The sequence below is a fragment of the Carassius carassius genome, chromosome 12 (assembly GCF_963082965.1).
Source record: "Carassius carassius chromosome 12, fCarCar2.1, whole genome shotgun sequence".
Classification (NCBI taxonomy): Eukaryota; Metazoa; Chordata; class Actinopteri; order Cypriniformes; family Cyprinidae; genus Carassius; species Carassius carassius.
This window is the reverse complement of record NC_081766.1, coordinates 5,488,752-5,506,952: the sequence shown is the minus strand read 5'-3', so window position 1 is coordinate 5,506,952 and position 18,201 is coordinate 5,488,752. Positions and strand designations below refer to the sequence as shown.

Genomic DNA, 18,201 nt, shown 5'->3' with positions numbered 1-18,201 from the left:
ACTGTGTTCTGGGTAACCAATGAGGTCTGTAATACCTATCTGATAGCATTTCCATTAATCTTAATGCCATTTGCTCAGCTTGCACAGGATTCCCCGGATATATGCTTAGTAATTGTGTAGTTTAGAATCTGTTGTTATTTTTTAACTTAAAAAAAAAAATATATATATATATATATATATATATATATATATATATATATATATATAATACAAAAAAATCATATAAATAAAATTTGTAATTTGTATGTTTTATTTTTCAATTTATATAAATATTATCATATTTTACCCCTTTAGAAGATGCTGGTTCTCTGATGTATAATGATAGAAATTGTTTGAGTTGTGAATGTAAGCATTGTGATAAAAAGACCGTTTACCATGAAATAATGGCAACAAACATTAAAATAAATTTACAGTGCAACAAGCCAGATTCATGCACAAAAGACTGTTATAAACTGATTATTTACTGAATCAAAAATGTAAAGCATGCACAGTGTAGTCCGACTCATGAACAAATGATTAGTTGCTTTTAGTCAATGAGAAGCATGCAACACAATTATCTGATTCACAAACAAATTACACACATGAACCAGTGCTATTTAATGAATCAAAACCATACATTTCAACCAGTGTACTTCAATTCACAAATGATTTTTGTGAACTAGTTGTATTTATGGATCTAAAACGTAAGATGAAATCAGTGTAGTCCAATTCAGAAACAAATTACTCTTATGAACCAGTTCTATTTAATGAATCACAAATATGCAGTGCAATAAGTGTAGTCCGATTCACAAACAAACGACTCTTATGAACCGGTTCTATTTAATGAATCAAACACATACAGTGCAACCAGTTTCTCAAATGAAAGTTACGTGACATGTGGCCAAGTATCGTGACCCATACTCAGAATTAGTGCTCTGCATTTATCCCATCCAAAGTGCACACAAACAGCAGTGAACACACACACACCGTGAACACACCTGGAGCAGTGGGCAGCCATTTATGCTGCAGCGCCCGGGGAGCAGTTGGGTGTTCCGTGCCTTGTAGTGTTGGGCGATATGGTCATTTTTCAAATCGTCATATTATCAGTTCGTGAGATCGACGATACACAATATTATCGTGCATGTGTGGAGCAAGAGAGAGACTCTTTGTTCTTGTCATATCATAACTATTTGCTGTTTTAAATCGCGCAGGTGCGCGAGAGAGAGAGAGCCTATGGAATCACCAATAATCTAAAAAATATACTTTAAAACATATACTGACTGATTTAACTAACGTTAAATATAAAGATACTGTATTTAAAACAGCTAGTTCATATATGGTTGGACGCAACTGTCATATCGCGTGTCCTGTGACAAATCTTCCGCATCTGCGAGCATTGCACTATCAAGCGCAAGGTTGGGGGTTCGATTCCCCGGGAACACATGATAGGTCAAAATTGATAGCCTGAATACACTGTAAGTTGCTTTGGATAAAAGCGTCTGCTAAATGCATAAATTAATCTGCGCACGGAAGTTATGTTTAAATGTCAATGATGAAAATCAGTAGTAGATTTCATTTAAAGTCCAACAGTTGAACACTAATATTGGACATAAATGAACACGTAAAATATAAAGTATTCAAAACAGGTAAGTTGATATATTTGGAGTAAAGTTGAATTGAACTGATGCATCAGTCATACAGCGCTTCGGACCGCGCGCCCCATGATGAGCTCAACACACCGCCACAGAAACAAGAATGAGATGCATTCTGATATATCTGTGGCATTAAACTCCATTAGTGAGGGCTTGTTTAAAATATTGCACATATATAGGCCGTTCAGATTATTTGTTAAAGTGCAATGAAATACTTTATATCTGCAGACTATGTAGTTTGTGGATGAAGACTTTGTAACGGCCAAAACTATGTATTTTGCATGCATCACATTAAAGTGTGGTGTGCATGAAAATAATAACAAGGCGGCAGAGCAAACATATCATCCATAGTGGTTCTCTACGTCATCACCACATAGTGTGCGTTATAAGTTAAGTGATCAGTCTTTAAGAGAAGGACTACGTGAGAACCACTATGGATAAGTTCGCTCTGCCGCCTTGTTATTATTTTGTCTTTACTTTATTTTTTAATGCCAAGAAAGAGTTAATATCTCATGTATGAGAAGAGCGTGTTGTTGTGTAGCAGCTATTAAATGTGTAGGACACCAACTCCTCATTTTCTATCTTTCATTTCATGGATTTAATGAGTTATCCGAGTCAAAGCGGACAACTTCTTCAGCGACTACAGGCTCTAATCCTCTTTTGCGCACGCGCGCTGTGTGTGTGTGTGTGTGTGTGTGTGTTTGTGTGTGTGTGTGTGTAATGCGGTGCTGAAGTGAAATAGCTGGGCAGTTTGATAGTCGAATTATAATAGGCCGCCTAATAAAAATAATAATACTTATTATTATTATAATCTAACACATTAATAGGAGAATGAGTCTAATATCGTCTTAATTATCGACAGAGAAATATGCTTATGTCGATATCTCTGACTATCGTCGATACACGATACTATCATCTATTGGCACATCCCTAGTGCCTTGCTCAAGGGCACCTCAGTCGTGGTATTGAAGGTGGAGAGAGCACTGTACATTCACACCCCCACCTACAATCCCTGCTGGTATGAGACTCAAACCCACAACACTTGGGTTACGAGTCCAACTCTTTTACCATTAGTCCACGACTTTCCTCCCTTTAAAGGAAACCTTCTGGACAAATACTAAAAGAGACCATTTATGAAATGACAAATGACTAATGAACCAGTTCTTTTTAGTAAATCAAAAACTTGTTTGATTTTAAAAAATATGTATGTTTTATTAACCTAAACATACAACGTCTAGTTTAGCTTGATTCCTGAAGCAAATCACACTGTTTTAATCGTTAAAAAAAAATTATATATATATATATATATATATATATAAACACTGCGTTATGTAGTGTACAGTGCTATAAAAAATATTTTTCAAAGCCGTAAATAAAACAAATATTACTTTGTTCAGTCTACTTCAAAAAAATAATAATAATATTTATTTACAAAAAAAAATATTTTTAATATTAAAAGAAAATTAATTCTACTTTCACGTTTCAAAGTAAATCCTAAAACAATTTTTTTATTTAGTGATTATGTTAGCAGAAAAATTATGTCTTGATAAATGCCCTTATAAATCAAAATTAAAAACATAATCGAATCAGTGAATCAGCCTTAATGCAATTATATTATCTATAAATAATCTTCCCTAGTCTTTGTGTTTCTTGGGTCTTACCAGGTGGTGTTCCATCCTGCAAGCAGAGGTGGCATGTGCCACCCAATTGGGGGAAGTGGCGCTTTGCCACGGCTAGCCATGCCATGTTCACTGAAGAATGTTTGAGATGGCGTGTGTGTATGAGGTCCACGGTCCATTAACAGAAGGACTGATTTGACACCAGCCTCATCCCCCTGTTTAGTGATCTTGTGTGTGTGTGTGTATATGTGTGTGTGTGTGTGTGTGTGTGTGTGTGTGTGTGTGTGTGTGTGTGTGTGTGTAAGACATGCGACTCCCTTCAGCAGGACAGATTGCTTTGCTGGTCTATGGCGGTGACACCTGCCTCTTGCCAAAACAGATCCACTGCTCACTGAGGACCTGCTGAGAACCATGTCTGTCTGCCCTGGCAGCCCCTCCTATTGGCTGCCTGCCACAAGCCCCGCCTACTTTCCACGCCATCTTGAGGTGGTAGAGTTTGGGAGGGACTTCCCATAATCCCCATTTGACTGACAGCGGGAGAAGGCCACTCCCAGCGGGGCATTCACTGCTGGGGGAACAGTAGCCAGATCAACATAGAAAGTCAAGTGGCACACAGGCAAACACTGGCTTTGTTCAGAATAGCACAATAATCATTTTGAAGTATGCAAAGAAGATACATTTCCTTATGTGTGAAACGCCTGTAAGAGCTTGTTTTTCTGTGGCCCCAATATACCAGAAGTATTTTAAAAACGTTCTTCACACTAATAAAAAATATTCTTTTAAGGACTGTTTGCTGAAAGGGTCTGTGGCGATCCAAATATGGTTGTTTTATGGCATCACTGCAAAAACTCCTGTTTGGAACCTTGCAGTACGCGATAAGTGGTATGCTAGTATTTCAAACATATTCACACTGAACATTTTTCAGTTTCTCTCAAAATAAATTATTTGGGCATAATTAAAGACTGGCTTGATAATGTGAGAAATCACACAGAATCTGAGAGTTGTTTTTTTATTTAATTATTTGTAAATCGTGATAATTTGTGTCACTCAGCACCGTGCTTATTTAATCTCCAGAACAGCAGTGTTTCTGACAGATTTTAATGCAGATTCTGATCTGTGTGCTACGCAAGGACAGTTGCAAAGAATGTAAATTACCTTTCATTACTCTGGGTTAATAAACGCCCAGAGGTAATGGGACATGCAAATTAAGTTAAAACACTTTTTTGAGTAAAAGTTTATGCTTTTAAAGCTCTAGTTCACCCAAAGAAATCTTATAATTCAGCACATTATTGTATGAATTGAAGTATGTTCCTCACACAAATGTATCATAAAAACATAAAAGATAAAAGATAAAACATAAAAGCCATATAATATATAGCATCAAAATGCTTATTTAGCGCCAAGTCATGTGGGCTACTTTTATGGTTTGACAGCATCCATATTTTTCACTTAAATTGTTTTGAAAATTCTAGTGTGAATAATCATTTCACAAATAAATAGATAACAAAAATAAGTGTATATTTGGAACAACATAAGGGTGGCACATCCAAGATGTAGAGGAGATTGTCAGAAGAGATTTGGAACAATTTTGCATTCCATCACTTTTTCATTAGTGGATACTCAGTAGTTAATGGGTGCCGTCAGAATATTGTTTGTCTGATGCTCTAAATGACACTCGCTGTTTTTATTTATTTATGGCCAAGTGGTGTGGTCATGATCAAGTGTTGGTAAACGTCCTTCATAATTTATATCTCAAAGCACTAGTGCTCGTCACGCTTGTTTTATGGCTGAGGTAATGTCAGGTGCAGACTCTCTTCATTTCTGCACATTCACCACCACAAGGATGACATATATTTAGACGTCTTGTGTTGTAAATTACAGAAAACATGCCAAACCCTCTTGACCCTTTACATATCACTCATGCAGGATCTGAACCTGAATTATTAATACCACTGTTATTTTTTTTCTGTGATTATTATTATTATGTTGCAGTTGTTAAGAAACAGATTTTGCCTCCAGCCATCACAGTAGGGGTTTTCATGTGTAGCGTGGGCTTTCAGCGTCGTGCTGCTGTGAATTTCGATGAGACCTTGAAAACTAAATTGGATGTTGTAGCAAGTCTCTCTCTTCTCCGTCTGAGTCTTTACTATACCTGTCTCATTTTTGGTACTTTTTGCTTTTGCTCACAACACAAACACTAAACAAATACTGTGATAAAACACATAGAACATATGTATTTATATATATATATATAGGATCGTATATGTTTTGTATTCATCTAGTATATATTAGTATAGTAGATATTTAGATAATAATTTAGGAAAGTTAGAGTGACAGCTGTGTTTGGTCCAGTTTTATTACTTACCAGTGTATTATACTGTATGTTTTATTGTTTGAACAGACACTTGGGTGACAGACATTATGACATATATAAACATGTAAATCTTATTTGTTGCAGTTTATAACAGACTACACTTGAAATGAATCTGAATCTAATTTCAGTTTCACACTCAAGGCTTCAGTCCTTGTTTTATTTATCTTTTCATTGTCTTATTGTATATCATTGCACATTTTCATGTAAGCCGAGTGATGAGTGCAAACTAAAATCCAATGAAAGCACATCAGTTCTGCTCAGAGACATTAACTGACAGGCGAATTAGTGTCGCCGTGTGTAAAGTAGTACCCTTTTTTTTGCCTATTCTGTATTTCTCAAAGTATTCTTACCTTTCATCTCTTACAAATTAAAAGAAAGCTTTCTGCTTTCTTATTTTTTGAAGTACAAAGGAGGCCAGGTTTTAAAGTTTGACATGAAACAACTTTACAATTCATTTTACCTGCGTAATGTGATTTGTATATATATAAAAAAAAAGGTAATCAATGAGAAAAAATCTAATTCTGACATCTGATTGTATCTATCAGAAACTGAGTGGATCTTGAAAAGTATAAAGAAAGTCAAGAAAGTCATTTTGACGCCATGCCGAACTAAAAGCTGCTTTGTTAAAACAACTGGATGAAAGTTTTGACCGTGAAGTAAAAAATTAAACTTCTAAAAAGGTAAATGGCTTGTTTTTCTCCCACATTTTCCCCCAAAATGTCTGTTCTGGGAGTAAGTAAATTCTAATGGGTATGAAATTCAGCAAAAAGGGTGGATTGTTTTATGGCAATAACAAATACATGAGTAAAATTATTCTCTGTAATTACAACAGATATATTTACCACAGTGAATTTTACATAATGCTCAAAACTACTTATAGTTGCTTTCTATTTTTATTGCTAACTGCGCTGTAACATATTAAATAGAAACCTTTAAATGTTAATAGGAATTTTTGACAGAAATGAAATGGTGTGTTATTTCTTTATTTTAAAGAAGGTGAATTATTAAGCCAATTATAGTCTACCACTTTCTTTCTCTCTCTGAGTTGGTGAGGTGTTGGAGTTAAGAAAGAGAGATCTCATCAGGAACACATTAATGTCTCGTCTGCTCTTAAATGTCCTTTCTGATGGCATCAGTCCTCGTCTGGTCTGCGGCTCTTCAAAGAGACTCATTTCACTAAAGATTTTTTCGTGTTTTTGCTCAACGGCCCCATTTAATGGAGGTCTCAGTTAAAGTTTGTTTAAATATCAACTTGGTCTCAAATGTTTCTCAGATACTATATACTTTAGCTTACATTACTTGGTTTTGAAAGACTTGTGATTCTGGACTTTAAGGTGAATCTGAGCACAGTTTGAGACATCTTATTAGATCTTAGGAGGTTTGTAGTGTAATTAAATCTGTAATAAAAATAAAATCCACCAAATCTCTCTCTGTCTGGCAGGAGCTGTCTGAGGTGAACTCCACGCAGGTGAGGAGTCAGACGAACACGGCTCTTGTGGATGGATTACGGCCAGGCACCATGTACGTGATGCAGGTTCGCGCCAGGACGGTTGCCGGATTCGGCAAATACAGCAGCAAAATGTGCTTCCAAACCCTCACAGATGGTACGAACCCCCACGCCAATGCCTTCCTGTGTTTTTGTGTGTGTGTGTGTGTGTGTGTGTGTGGAGACACTCTTTGGAACTGGGTGATCTCATTCATTGATTTATTTAGAGATATATTATTTAGAAATAAATGCTTCACTATTTCATTTTTATGCTTAGTAGATTTCCAAGTCTGACTGATCATCACTGTGTTTCATAGACAGGTTGTGTGTGTGTGTGTGTGTGTGTGTGTGTGTGTGTGTGTGTGTGTGTGTGTGTGTGTGGTGTGTTGTGTGTTGTGTGTTGTGTGTTGTGTGTTGTGTGTTGTGTGTGTGTGTGTGTGTGTGTTTGACTGTTTTCCAGACAAACTGCTTAGTTCAATGATTTTTCATGAGGTCAATGTGTGGCATTCAAGCTTTCCCAGAATGCTTAGCTCATTGTTTAGATGATGTGAATAATCATCTATCTATCTATCTATCTATCTATCTATCTATCTATCTATCTATCTATCTATCTATCTATCTATCTATCTATCTATCTATCTATCTATCTATCTATCTATCTATCTATCTATCTATCTATCTATCTATCTATCGTTCTATCTATCGTTCTATCTATCGTTCTATCTATCTTACTATTTTTTATCATGCTTTGTTGTCTTATTTGTTCCTCCCAGCCAGCTTTCTCATTCTTTCAATCACTCACTCTTTTCACTCTTTCTCAGTTGTTTTTTTTTTTTTTTTTGTGTGTGTCTTTGGGCTCATTTCATTCATTAGGCGCGCACAAACAAAATAAAAAAATTCTGTTTTCGAAAATTTTCAGAAAGTTTCAAACTTTAAAATGGACAACAAGAAACATCTCTCTTGTTCTCTCTCTCTCTCTCTCTCTCTCTTGCAAACACACACACACACACGTTTGTTTTTTGAAAAGTGGGTTCATCCCATAGGCGTAATGGTTTTTATACTGTACAAACTGTATATTCTATGGCCCTACACCAACCCTAACCCTCACTGGAAACTTTATGCATTTTTACTTTCTCAAAAAAACATATTCTGTATGATTTGTAAGCATTTTGACATGGGTTATGTCCTCATAAGTCACCCTCTCCTTGTAATACCTGTGTCATACCCATGCCATTATACAGATGGGACATCACCTGGTAAAATAAAGGATAAATAAAAAAAATAAAAATAACCTCGGTCTCTCTCATGTTTTTGATTAATGGCTCTGTGTCTGTAGGCTAGCATGTCCTGCCTGATGACTGTGCCAGGGATACACACACACACATTCCAGGGGGACTGGACTCTACAGGACAGAAAGACATCCGCCAGGCAGCTGGCTATTTCCCTGGGCTTCACACACAAACACACATGTTACCAGTCCAGCTCTCTTGCACATTCATTTTTTTAGGCTTCATCTTTTACACAACCCTCCTTGTCTTTGCTGTCACACTGGTGTAAATATAACTGAACTGCACTGGCAAACTGGGACAGACATACAAAGAGACACAGGTCTAATGTGTGAACATGGCCCTGTTAGTAGATGGTGTGTTACATCCTTCTTTACTATTATTCATGCAATTGTGCTTTAGAGCTGCATTTATTCATGTTACCCAAAGTGACTTGCATTACATTCAAGGTATGTGCATTATCAGTTAATGCATTCTCTAAGAATCAATCCCATAACATTTGCATTGTTAGCACCATGCTTTAATGCTACAAGATATTTAGATTATTCATAAAACACACAAATCAGCTACGTAGTGAAATCGCATATACACGAATGCTTGTAACAAAATTGCAAATTAGACATATAAATACACACAATCATAATACGCATGGCTGATTTTTGTGTTTGTTTCATGCATTTGTGTGTGATTTGTTGATTTGTATGTTTCCGTTTTAATTTTTAATTTTGTGTGTGTATGTGATACATGTTATGTTTGCTGTCTATGTAAATGCAAGTTTATGTATTGTATGTACAGAATTTGTTGTTTTAATGGTTGATGTATATGTTTATGTTTTGTTGACTGCAGTTGTGTTATTTACATGATTGTGTGTTGTCAGTTTTGGATGTTGGTTGTGTGTGTGTGTGTGTGTTTCTGCATAGCTGATTTGCATATTTGTTGAATGCATCTGGGTGTGGTTGCCGTGATTGATTGTTGCATATTTGCTGGGTGCATGTGGGTATATGTTGCGTCTATGTATTTGCATGGCATACACAAATATGTTTAATATGCGTTTGTGCACTTTTGATTTGTATGTATATGTATTTATTTGTATTTTGTTAATTTTGTTTGTGATTTGCATGAATGATTTGTCTTTCAATTTTGTTTGTTTGCATGTTGCATGCATGTTCTGCAAGTTTATGTTTGTTTAATGTGTATTTGTATGGCTAATTTGTCTGTTTGTTGCATGGATGTAGTTATAATTTGTTTGATTGATTTGTTTTATTTTGTTTTATTTATTTTTTGTTGCTTGCATGCATTGCAAGTTGTGTATTTGCATAAATAGTATGAATGTGTATTTGTATGTGATTTGGTTTAATGGTTTTTGTGCTTATCTGTCAATGTGTGTTTGTCACATGCATGTGTTGCAGGTTTTGGGTTTGTGTATTTGTAACGCATTCAAATCAATCATGCAAATCACACACATGCATGCAATAAACACACAAATCAATCATGTAAATTTATGCATAAGCATGAAACGGTCATATCACTATACATGCACTCAACAAACAGACATGCACGCTTATACTGTACATACTCTTCATCATGCAGTGTTGAAATGTAGTATTGACTAATACAAATTAAATGGAAAATACAGACAGAACACAATTATGTCACATTGATGAAGACAAAACTCTGTGTGTTTGTGTGTGTGTGTGTGTGTGTGTGTGTGCAGGTGTAACTGTGCCGTCATACTCACTAAAGTAATTAGTGCCCGCGTTTGCTCTGCGCCAGCTAACGGGTACATCCACTGGCATTCTGCCATGGCACCACATTCGTTATGACAATTAGCACCATTCACGGGGGAGAGAAGTCCACCTCATGCACACATACACCTTCTCTAGAAGCACAACACATGATGTCCCTGGAGTCTGCCTCTCTCTCTCTCATTTTGACAGTCAGGTGTAATGACGAAGAAATTATTCTGTTAAATGAGGTGTGTTTAAGCCCGGTACACACACAGACTGCTCTACTTCCTGTTGGCTGATATGGATTTAGCCAGCATGCTAAAAATGACCATGAATGTGATTTTTTTTTTTTTAATCTTTTATCTAATGTGCTATGACACACATATACCCACACATATGTAACCTTCTACTAAATCTTCATTCACAAAATATGCACGTTATGTTTGGAAATTATGAATTAAAATGATTCGTGCCTGCTTCCCACTAGTTTAAATTCTATACTAGTGTGCACTTGAAGTCCAGTTGGGACACTCTGTGCTTATTATCTTACGCTGTTTCTTCCCATGTTTGGCCTGTTTGGAGTTAAATACCCACCTTAGAAAAACACAAAACAATAATGAAAACCATGAATGCATCCAATAAACATGCAACATATTAAAAAAATGTGACCGCTACTGTTCAAAATTTAGTGGTTTTTTATCCAAATTACAGAAAAAAAAAGAAGAAATAATAATTATAATAATACTTTGAAGTATTATTAAAGTACCTATTTTAATATTTTGTAAAATGTAATGGTAGAAAGAAACATTCAAGAAACATTGAATTGAAAACGGTTGTGTTGCCTGATATTTTTGTGGAAACTGTGAATTTTTCAAGATTCTTTGGTGAATAAAAAGTTCAAAAGAATTTATTGCAACAATGTAAATGTCTTTACCATCACTTTTGATCAATCGAATGCATCTTTTCTGAGTAACAAAACAAAAAATGTTTTTGAACAATACAATACATTTACCTAGAACGCAATGAAGTCATAAGTAACCATCATTTATTTTTATTTTTATTTTTTTTGTCAGTCAAGGAATGACGTATATCTTTTTTGTCTTTTTCGCTCATGCTGCCTCTAGTTTCTTCCTCCCGGCTAGCTTTCTCAGATACACTTTCTCTCTAATTCTTTTATGCTTTGTGTTGCTAGTCACATTTTTTCAGTTTCTATTTTAGTTTGCAATTTAGCTGCTTAAAATGATGAGTAGCTTGTAGCTTAACATGCTAGGATCTCAAAGTAGCTTCCTCAAACCACACTAATGTTTGTTCTCCTGTATGTGTGGGAGCTGGTCGAGGGTTTGTTTGTATTTGAACATCGATAAAGACCATTCCATCCTCTTCATTAGCAGTGCTGATGGGCCACACACTTCACTAGTTGCTGTCATTCCGCTGTGTACCTTAAGTGTTTTTCCTTCCCTCCTTTCATTCTGTCTGTCTTTTTCAATCGCTCTTTGTCAGTTGACAACTGTCAGCGCTAGGCATAAGTATTACCTGACCACCGTGATTCAGCGCTTTCTTTTTGTATCATTGTATCACTCTGGTATCTCTCTCTTCCATTTCATTCAAAGCTCACACCTCCTCACAGTTCTTAAATCTCTATTCTTCCCTTTTTCTGTACATCTTTGTATTTCCCTGAATGGGTTCTCTTGAAATGTTTTGTTTACGTTCTTTCATCCCGTTTCATCTCTATAGGCAATGGCCATTTCAGTTATTTTTGTAGCCTAATGCATCATGTCTCTCTCTGTCTAGACGACTATAAATCAGAGCTGAGGGAGCAGTTGCCGCTGATTGCGGGCTCAGCCACGGCTGGAGTGGTCTTCATTGTGTCTCTGGTGGCCATATCCATAGTCTGTAGCAGGTGAGTTCACTATTATGAAGCCAGACGGATGACTGCTGCATGTGCTTGCAAGGACGAAAAGCTTCGAACTAGTTCAAACCAGCTGAACCTGTTCATGGCTCTTCCTTTTACTTGAAGTGCATGTGAAATGTAATATTTCAAATTATCTGCAATGGAGCCATCTACAAATATTTATCAATTATTTGGTAAGTGATACAGTCAGAAATCAGATATGTAAACATTCTAAAATGTGTAATGTATTATGAATAATTAATAAATACTATCCTATTCAAAAGTATGAGGTCTGTAAGACAGTAAAACAGTAATATTGAGAAATATTATTCTGTTTTAAAATAACTGTGTTCTGTTTTTATATATTTTAAAATGTTGTTTAGGGTAGTAAAAACTTAATTTTCAGCAGTCATTACTTCAGTTTTCAGTCTCACATGATCCTATAGTAATCATTCTAATATATTTAGATTTTCTGCCCAAGAAACATGTCTTATTATTATCAATATTCAAAACAATTGTGGGTGGCTCAATATTTTTATATAAAAAAAATTTTTAATGATTTTTTTTTTAAGAACATTTATTTGAAATTGAAGTCTTTTGTTACCGTTATAAATGTCTTCACTGCCACATTTGCTTCCTGGTTGAATAAAAGCATAAAAAAAATGATTGACCCCAAAGTTTTGAACAGTAGCGTATATTTTTGATATGAAACACTTTAGTACTTAAAATAAAATTTTCAATATTTTGTTATATATTGATTATATCATATTTTATTTAATTGTAAAAAAAAATACTAATAATAAAAAAAAAAAAAATAACATTGTAAACATTTCATATTTAATTCCATATATATAACATATCAGCATGTTTTTATTTATTCTTTATTTTTTTATTTCCAGTGATAGCCACTAACTCTCCTCAAAGCACAAGCTCATGCTGATAAAGTCTATGCTGTAGAGTAACATTAATGATGAGGTGATGCAACTCCTGCAAACAGTAAGCAATTCAAGCTTTTAATCCAAAAATAAAAGGAATTGGATCCCAAAAAACCCTCTACAAACCGCCAGTCAACTATATCCAAACAAACCTGATGAAAAGTATTGTCTTCAGACTTTCCTTTTGGTCAGACAGAAATTTAGATCATAAAGCCTTTGAAAGTCTTTTTCTACTATTGTGGTATCAACTATTGAATACCCCCCCCCCCCCCCCCCCCACAGACACACACAAAACAAAACAAACTGTGACTGGACATCTCAATCATACAATCTCTATCTAATTGTGTAGCACGAATAAGCTGCAATTTGGACCAGACATGCCTGAAACGCACAATACATACAATAATTCAGACTTTGCTCCAATATATTTCAGCCAACCGAGCAATTCCAGATTCATTTAATAACTATATTACTTTGCCCCCCCCACCCTCTTTCTCTAAAGGAAACGAGCTTACAATAAGGAGGCCGTGTACAGTGACAAACTCCAGCACTACAGCACCGGAAGAGGTTAGCAAACCCCTTTTACCATTGAGAACGTTGATGTTGTTTTACGCTCGTCTCTGCCTCTTCCTCTGGGGCAAACCCATCCAGAAATGGGTTTTAGATATGAGAGAATGCAAACAGATAGGAAAACAAGGGGAGAGATGTGAGGTTACAAGAAACGCTGTGGGATGCGGTGTAACGGAGGAAAGGAACGAGAGCTCGCGTTTGAGGCCTATACACTTTTTAGAAGCTGACACTAAAACGCTTTTCCTACCCATATGCATCCCATAGCCCTGTGTGAAGCTTCAGGCTCATTATGAAGTGAGAACTCTCTCTCTCTCTGTCTCCTTGTAAGCAACCACTGAGGATTCAGTGGGCGATCTGCGAAGCTAAATTTAATTAACATAAGTGCAGACGAAAAAGTAAACAAATTGTGTGACAGCCAGCCAGACAGACAATTTAGAAAGAAGAAAAGAGAACAGAGACTGTGAGAACATGATCTTGTTGTCAGGAGAAATAGTTGGATAATTACTGTATCTGAATTTATTCAGTCTTGAATGTCAATGCATATGAGCTAAAACAAAGCGAAGGGCACTCCACTATGAATATAATTGCTGAAAATGTCACAGACATCCTTGAGTTTCCCAACATTAGCATTCTTAAAACTTTTTTAAAGGAAGGGTGGAGTTGGTGTCTGCATAGAGAAGTTAACTTCATCAGGACTTCCAAACTTATGAGCTCCATGTTGTCTTAAATTCCCCTTTTTGTCCGTTGTGTCACAGCTATTGCTGTGTGCTAGTCAGTAAGCTGGAACCTGGTTAGAAATGAAACTCCCACCTCTCTCTCTCTCTCTCTCTCTCTCTCTCTCTCTCTCTCTAATGAGCACCCTAAGGAGCTGAAAGACTTAAATCACTGTGAATGGAGAAAAATGAATGCTGGACATAAAATGGAAATATGGTTTTGTGTAAAATATTGATTTAAAGCATAATAGAACCTTGCAGTAGTGAGGCAGCCGTAATGTGACAGGTCATAATGGAGTACGCTTCATAACGCATGGCTTTTTAATGCCGCGTGTGGGGGGGGTCTCACCTAAGAGATCAGTGAGATGCAACTAATCTGATCTAAATATGCTTACACAGTGTCAGAGACTGCGCATAAGAGCACAAATGGGCTGATATTCTCAAAGCTTCTTAACCTGAGACAGATCCTTTTATGTATCAGGGTGCATCAGAGACGGCTGTTCTTTCAAAGCTCAGAAACAATGTGTAGGGTCAGGGGTCACACGTTCACAAAGAAAGATTAATGAGATTCAAAATAAGAGGAGATAGTGGATGGGAAAGACTACCATAAACTAATGACCTGGAGTTTATATAGCATATTAATTCAGTGATGATTCTATTGAAACTTTATTTAAATAGCTGCTCAGTTTAATATAAAGTGCTTAACACATCATCTAAAAAAAAAAAAAAACAGAACTATAAAAAAATTTAATGTTTGTAATAGATTCAGTAGATTGATAGGCTATACAAATTATATATATAGCTATATATATATATATTGTCAGGTGGATGGATGGATGGAAAAGTAATTTTTATTTTAAGTTCTGTAGATTTCTGAGACATGGTGGGATGTTGTCTATTAATAAATAATCACAAACAATGGTCAACTTGAGCCCAAGACCAGACCAAGTGTTTTTCCTCAGGGGCTTGCCCAGAAGATTCTGTTGCTCTGTCTCACATGTTTTTTGACTCCTGCACTCAGTGTCCTGCTGCCCTAGGTGGAAGTGATGCATTCTGGGCTCTATCTGAGTTCTCTTTCTCCCACGGGACTGGGGTTCAGTGGAGTGGCAGAGCAGTTGGTGTTCCAGGCACGCACGGATCAAGTGGCTATGAAATATTAGCATATTTTTTTTTTATTTCCCTTTCTCAGCCATAAGAAATGAGTGGGCTGTTGCACTGCATTACTCCAGAGGACAAGGGGAGATAAACTGTTTGGCATTTGGGTTATTGATGAGGAAAGCTGCATTTCTAAAATTAATGCACTCTGTAGGTTAGTGCACGTGTGTTTGAAGTTATAATTCAGCAGACCGGCATGACTTTTTTCACGTTAAAGGGTTCATATCATATAGATTCCTTTTATCATTTTCCCCTGATGTCCACTTAAAATGTTAGTAAAGCTTTGAAATGGCTAGGGGCCTTGTTAAAAATAAACTTCAACCCTTCTTTTATAATGCCAGCATCCTTCTGAAGGATCTGCAGAGCTGTAGATGCTACACACTGAAGAACATCACAACATTTTACAAACACTTGTTAATTGTGTTGGTTTAAGTAATAATAACATATTTTATGTTTCTTCCTCTGTTTTCTGGTCACTTATTAGGCATTGTTGACATTCAAATGTGATTGGATATGTGAATGTTTTTGCATTTCTGATGTCAGAAGTTCAAAGATTTCAGAATGAGCCTTTTTTTTTTGGAGTGTAAATGATATCAATAAATATTGTGTATTTTAAAGTGGTTATTTATTTATTTTGTTAGTGGATCAAGCTCAACAGATATATATGCTATAAATATAATATAAAAAAATTTTTTTTTTAATGAAAAAAAAAATTCTAGTTATTTTATTGGTTGGTTGGATGGATGGATGGATATACTATAAATATTCTAAATGAATAAATAAATATAAATAATTTTAATGATCATTTAATGTTACCCATGTTTTAATCGTGGATCAAGCTTGTTTATTAAAATAAATGAATAAATAAAATAAATAAGGGGTATTTGATTTCTCTAGATAGGGCCCAATTAAAGTTAACTTGAGATGATAATAATGAGACATTTTCGAGTTAATATTAGGTCAAAAATCGTGTTGGATGTGGCTTGATTTTTAAGTATCATTTGAGATTTGATGGTCATTTTACTTATTAGTATAATTGTTTTGCAGCTAACATTGCTACAAAAGAAAAGCTAAATATTCATTTCAGTCATTTCAGAAGTTACTATATATTGATGAAAGATCATGAAAAACAAAACAAAAAATTCTTTATAATAATATGCATTGTCAAATCATGCATAATATATATTTTTTTAATTTATAAAGGCAGTAAATCAGGTGAATTTGGATCCATTTCACACTGTTGTCTGGAGTCGGTAAAGCGAATGCTGGATGGGTTATTATTATAGTGGCAGAAGACTTGAATGTCTCTTGGCCTTCCTGTCTCGCTGGGTGACATACCCTGATCTCTCCACCCTCCTGCGTCCGAGTCAGCACTCACCTCTTCTGAAGCAGACGTTAGTGTCTTTCAGTGTGATTGCATCAGCTTCCACATCTGCTTTTGGGTGTCTTTCTTATTGGGCAGCAGATATGAACACCTCCTTTTAGGGCTCATTTAATGTTTGGTTTATTTGTGTGGGTTGCTGGTTCTTTCTGATTCTCTGAGATTACTTTCTGCATCCTCTCTTCCTCACACACACACATACTGATGTTTACGCATGAAGTTTCATCTTCTGCCATGAGGAGCAGTTTGATAGCGTGTCTGCGTTATCTGTTTATGAGGTCCTGTGGGGGATAAAGGCAGAAGAGAATTTGATTCGGCTCTATTGGAGAAGCAGAGAGAGAGAGAGAGAAAGTTTCACTGCAACTGTCTTGTGTTGCCACTGATGTTTAATGATGTCATAGTCACCAGCAATTCATTTAAAGGGGGAAAAAGTTAGAAAATAAACACTGTAAAGGCTAGCAATAGAGGTTAGTTTTATTTCTAGACTTTGTAGATTAAAGTCTCTGATATCATTTCCACTTAACAATTGCACAACGATTGAACATACAAACAATAATGCTTGCAGTATAATACAGTATAAGTATTGTTTTAAGTGTTTTTATTAAGTGCATGTATAGAAAACAGTGTTGTTGATTATTCTGTCATTATGTCATAATGATCTTAATATTATGACTTTCATTTTTCCATCAAAAACAATAGGAGATTTTGGATTGTTTTTCATTACAATTAAAATGAAAGTGTACTGAAATTTGCAAGCGCCTGAAACTACTGATGTCATCAGCATCAGGCATTGGAAGCAGTAATCATTTTAATATTTCAGTAAAAAAACACTCTGTTTTAGATTGCCTCTTGTTTAACCATTCATACTGGATTTGTTTATTTACTGCTTCAATAAATGCATTAAAACAGAAATGGTTTATAATAACTTGCTTAGACTTGACCTGCTTTCGGTTAGATCATAAAATAGATTTACCATAGTGCTTTTACAGCTGCATTAAAATGAAAACTGTTAACACCATGCAAAAGCTATTTCAGAGCATTTTAGTAATTTGTGGAATTTGGTTGTGTTCCAGAACTCACTTTAAGGCCAGATCTGTCCAACTGCCACACACCCATGGGCTGCCCGACCCTGCCAGGCTCTCCGGGGATGAAAATCTACATCGACCCTTTCACTTATGAAGATCCCAATGAAGCCGTCAGAGAATTCGCCAAGGAAATAGATGTCTCCACTGTCAAGATTGAAGAAGTTATTGGGGCAGGTGTGTTGCTTGTTTATTGCTGATTTTTCTCCATGCGCTTGTTAATGCATGCATAACAGGCTTAAAACTTTATGGGCAAAAGCTTGAAAATAAACAGCAGTTCTAAAAAGACCGTAAAAAGTCACAAACATTACACAGCCATCTCTCTGAGACAGTTTTGAAGCACATCTACTT

General features: G+C 35.8%; 1 protein-coding gene across 2 annotated transcripts in view; it reads left to right on the top strand.

Annotated features, from left to right (window-relative positions):
* Positions 1-18,201, top strand: part of LOC132154528 (ephrin type-B receptor 1-B-like) — a 228,184-nt gene that overhangs the window by 192,274 nt on the left and 17,709 nt on the right. The window contains exons 7-10 of one of the 2 annotated variants that reach the window (XM_059563116.1): positions 7,066-7,228; positions 11,915-12,023; positions 13,452-13,516; positions 17,842-18,027. In XM_059563116.1, coding sequence (XP_059419099.1) covers positions 7,066-7,228; positions 11,915-12,023; positions 13,452-13,516; positions 17,842-18,027 — 523 coding nt within the window. Of the gene's footprint in view, positions 1-7,065; positions 7,229-8,451; positions 9,061-11,914; positions 12,024-13,451; positions 13,517-17,841; positions 18,028-18,201 lie in introns of those variants that run through there. The other variant, XM_059563117.1, reaches the window with a different exon arrangement.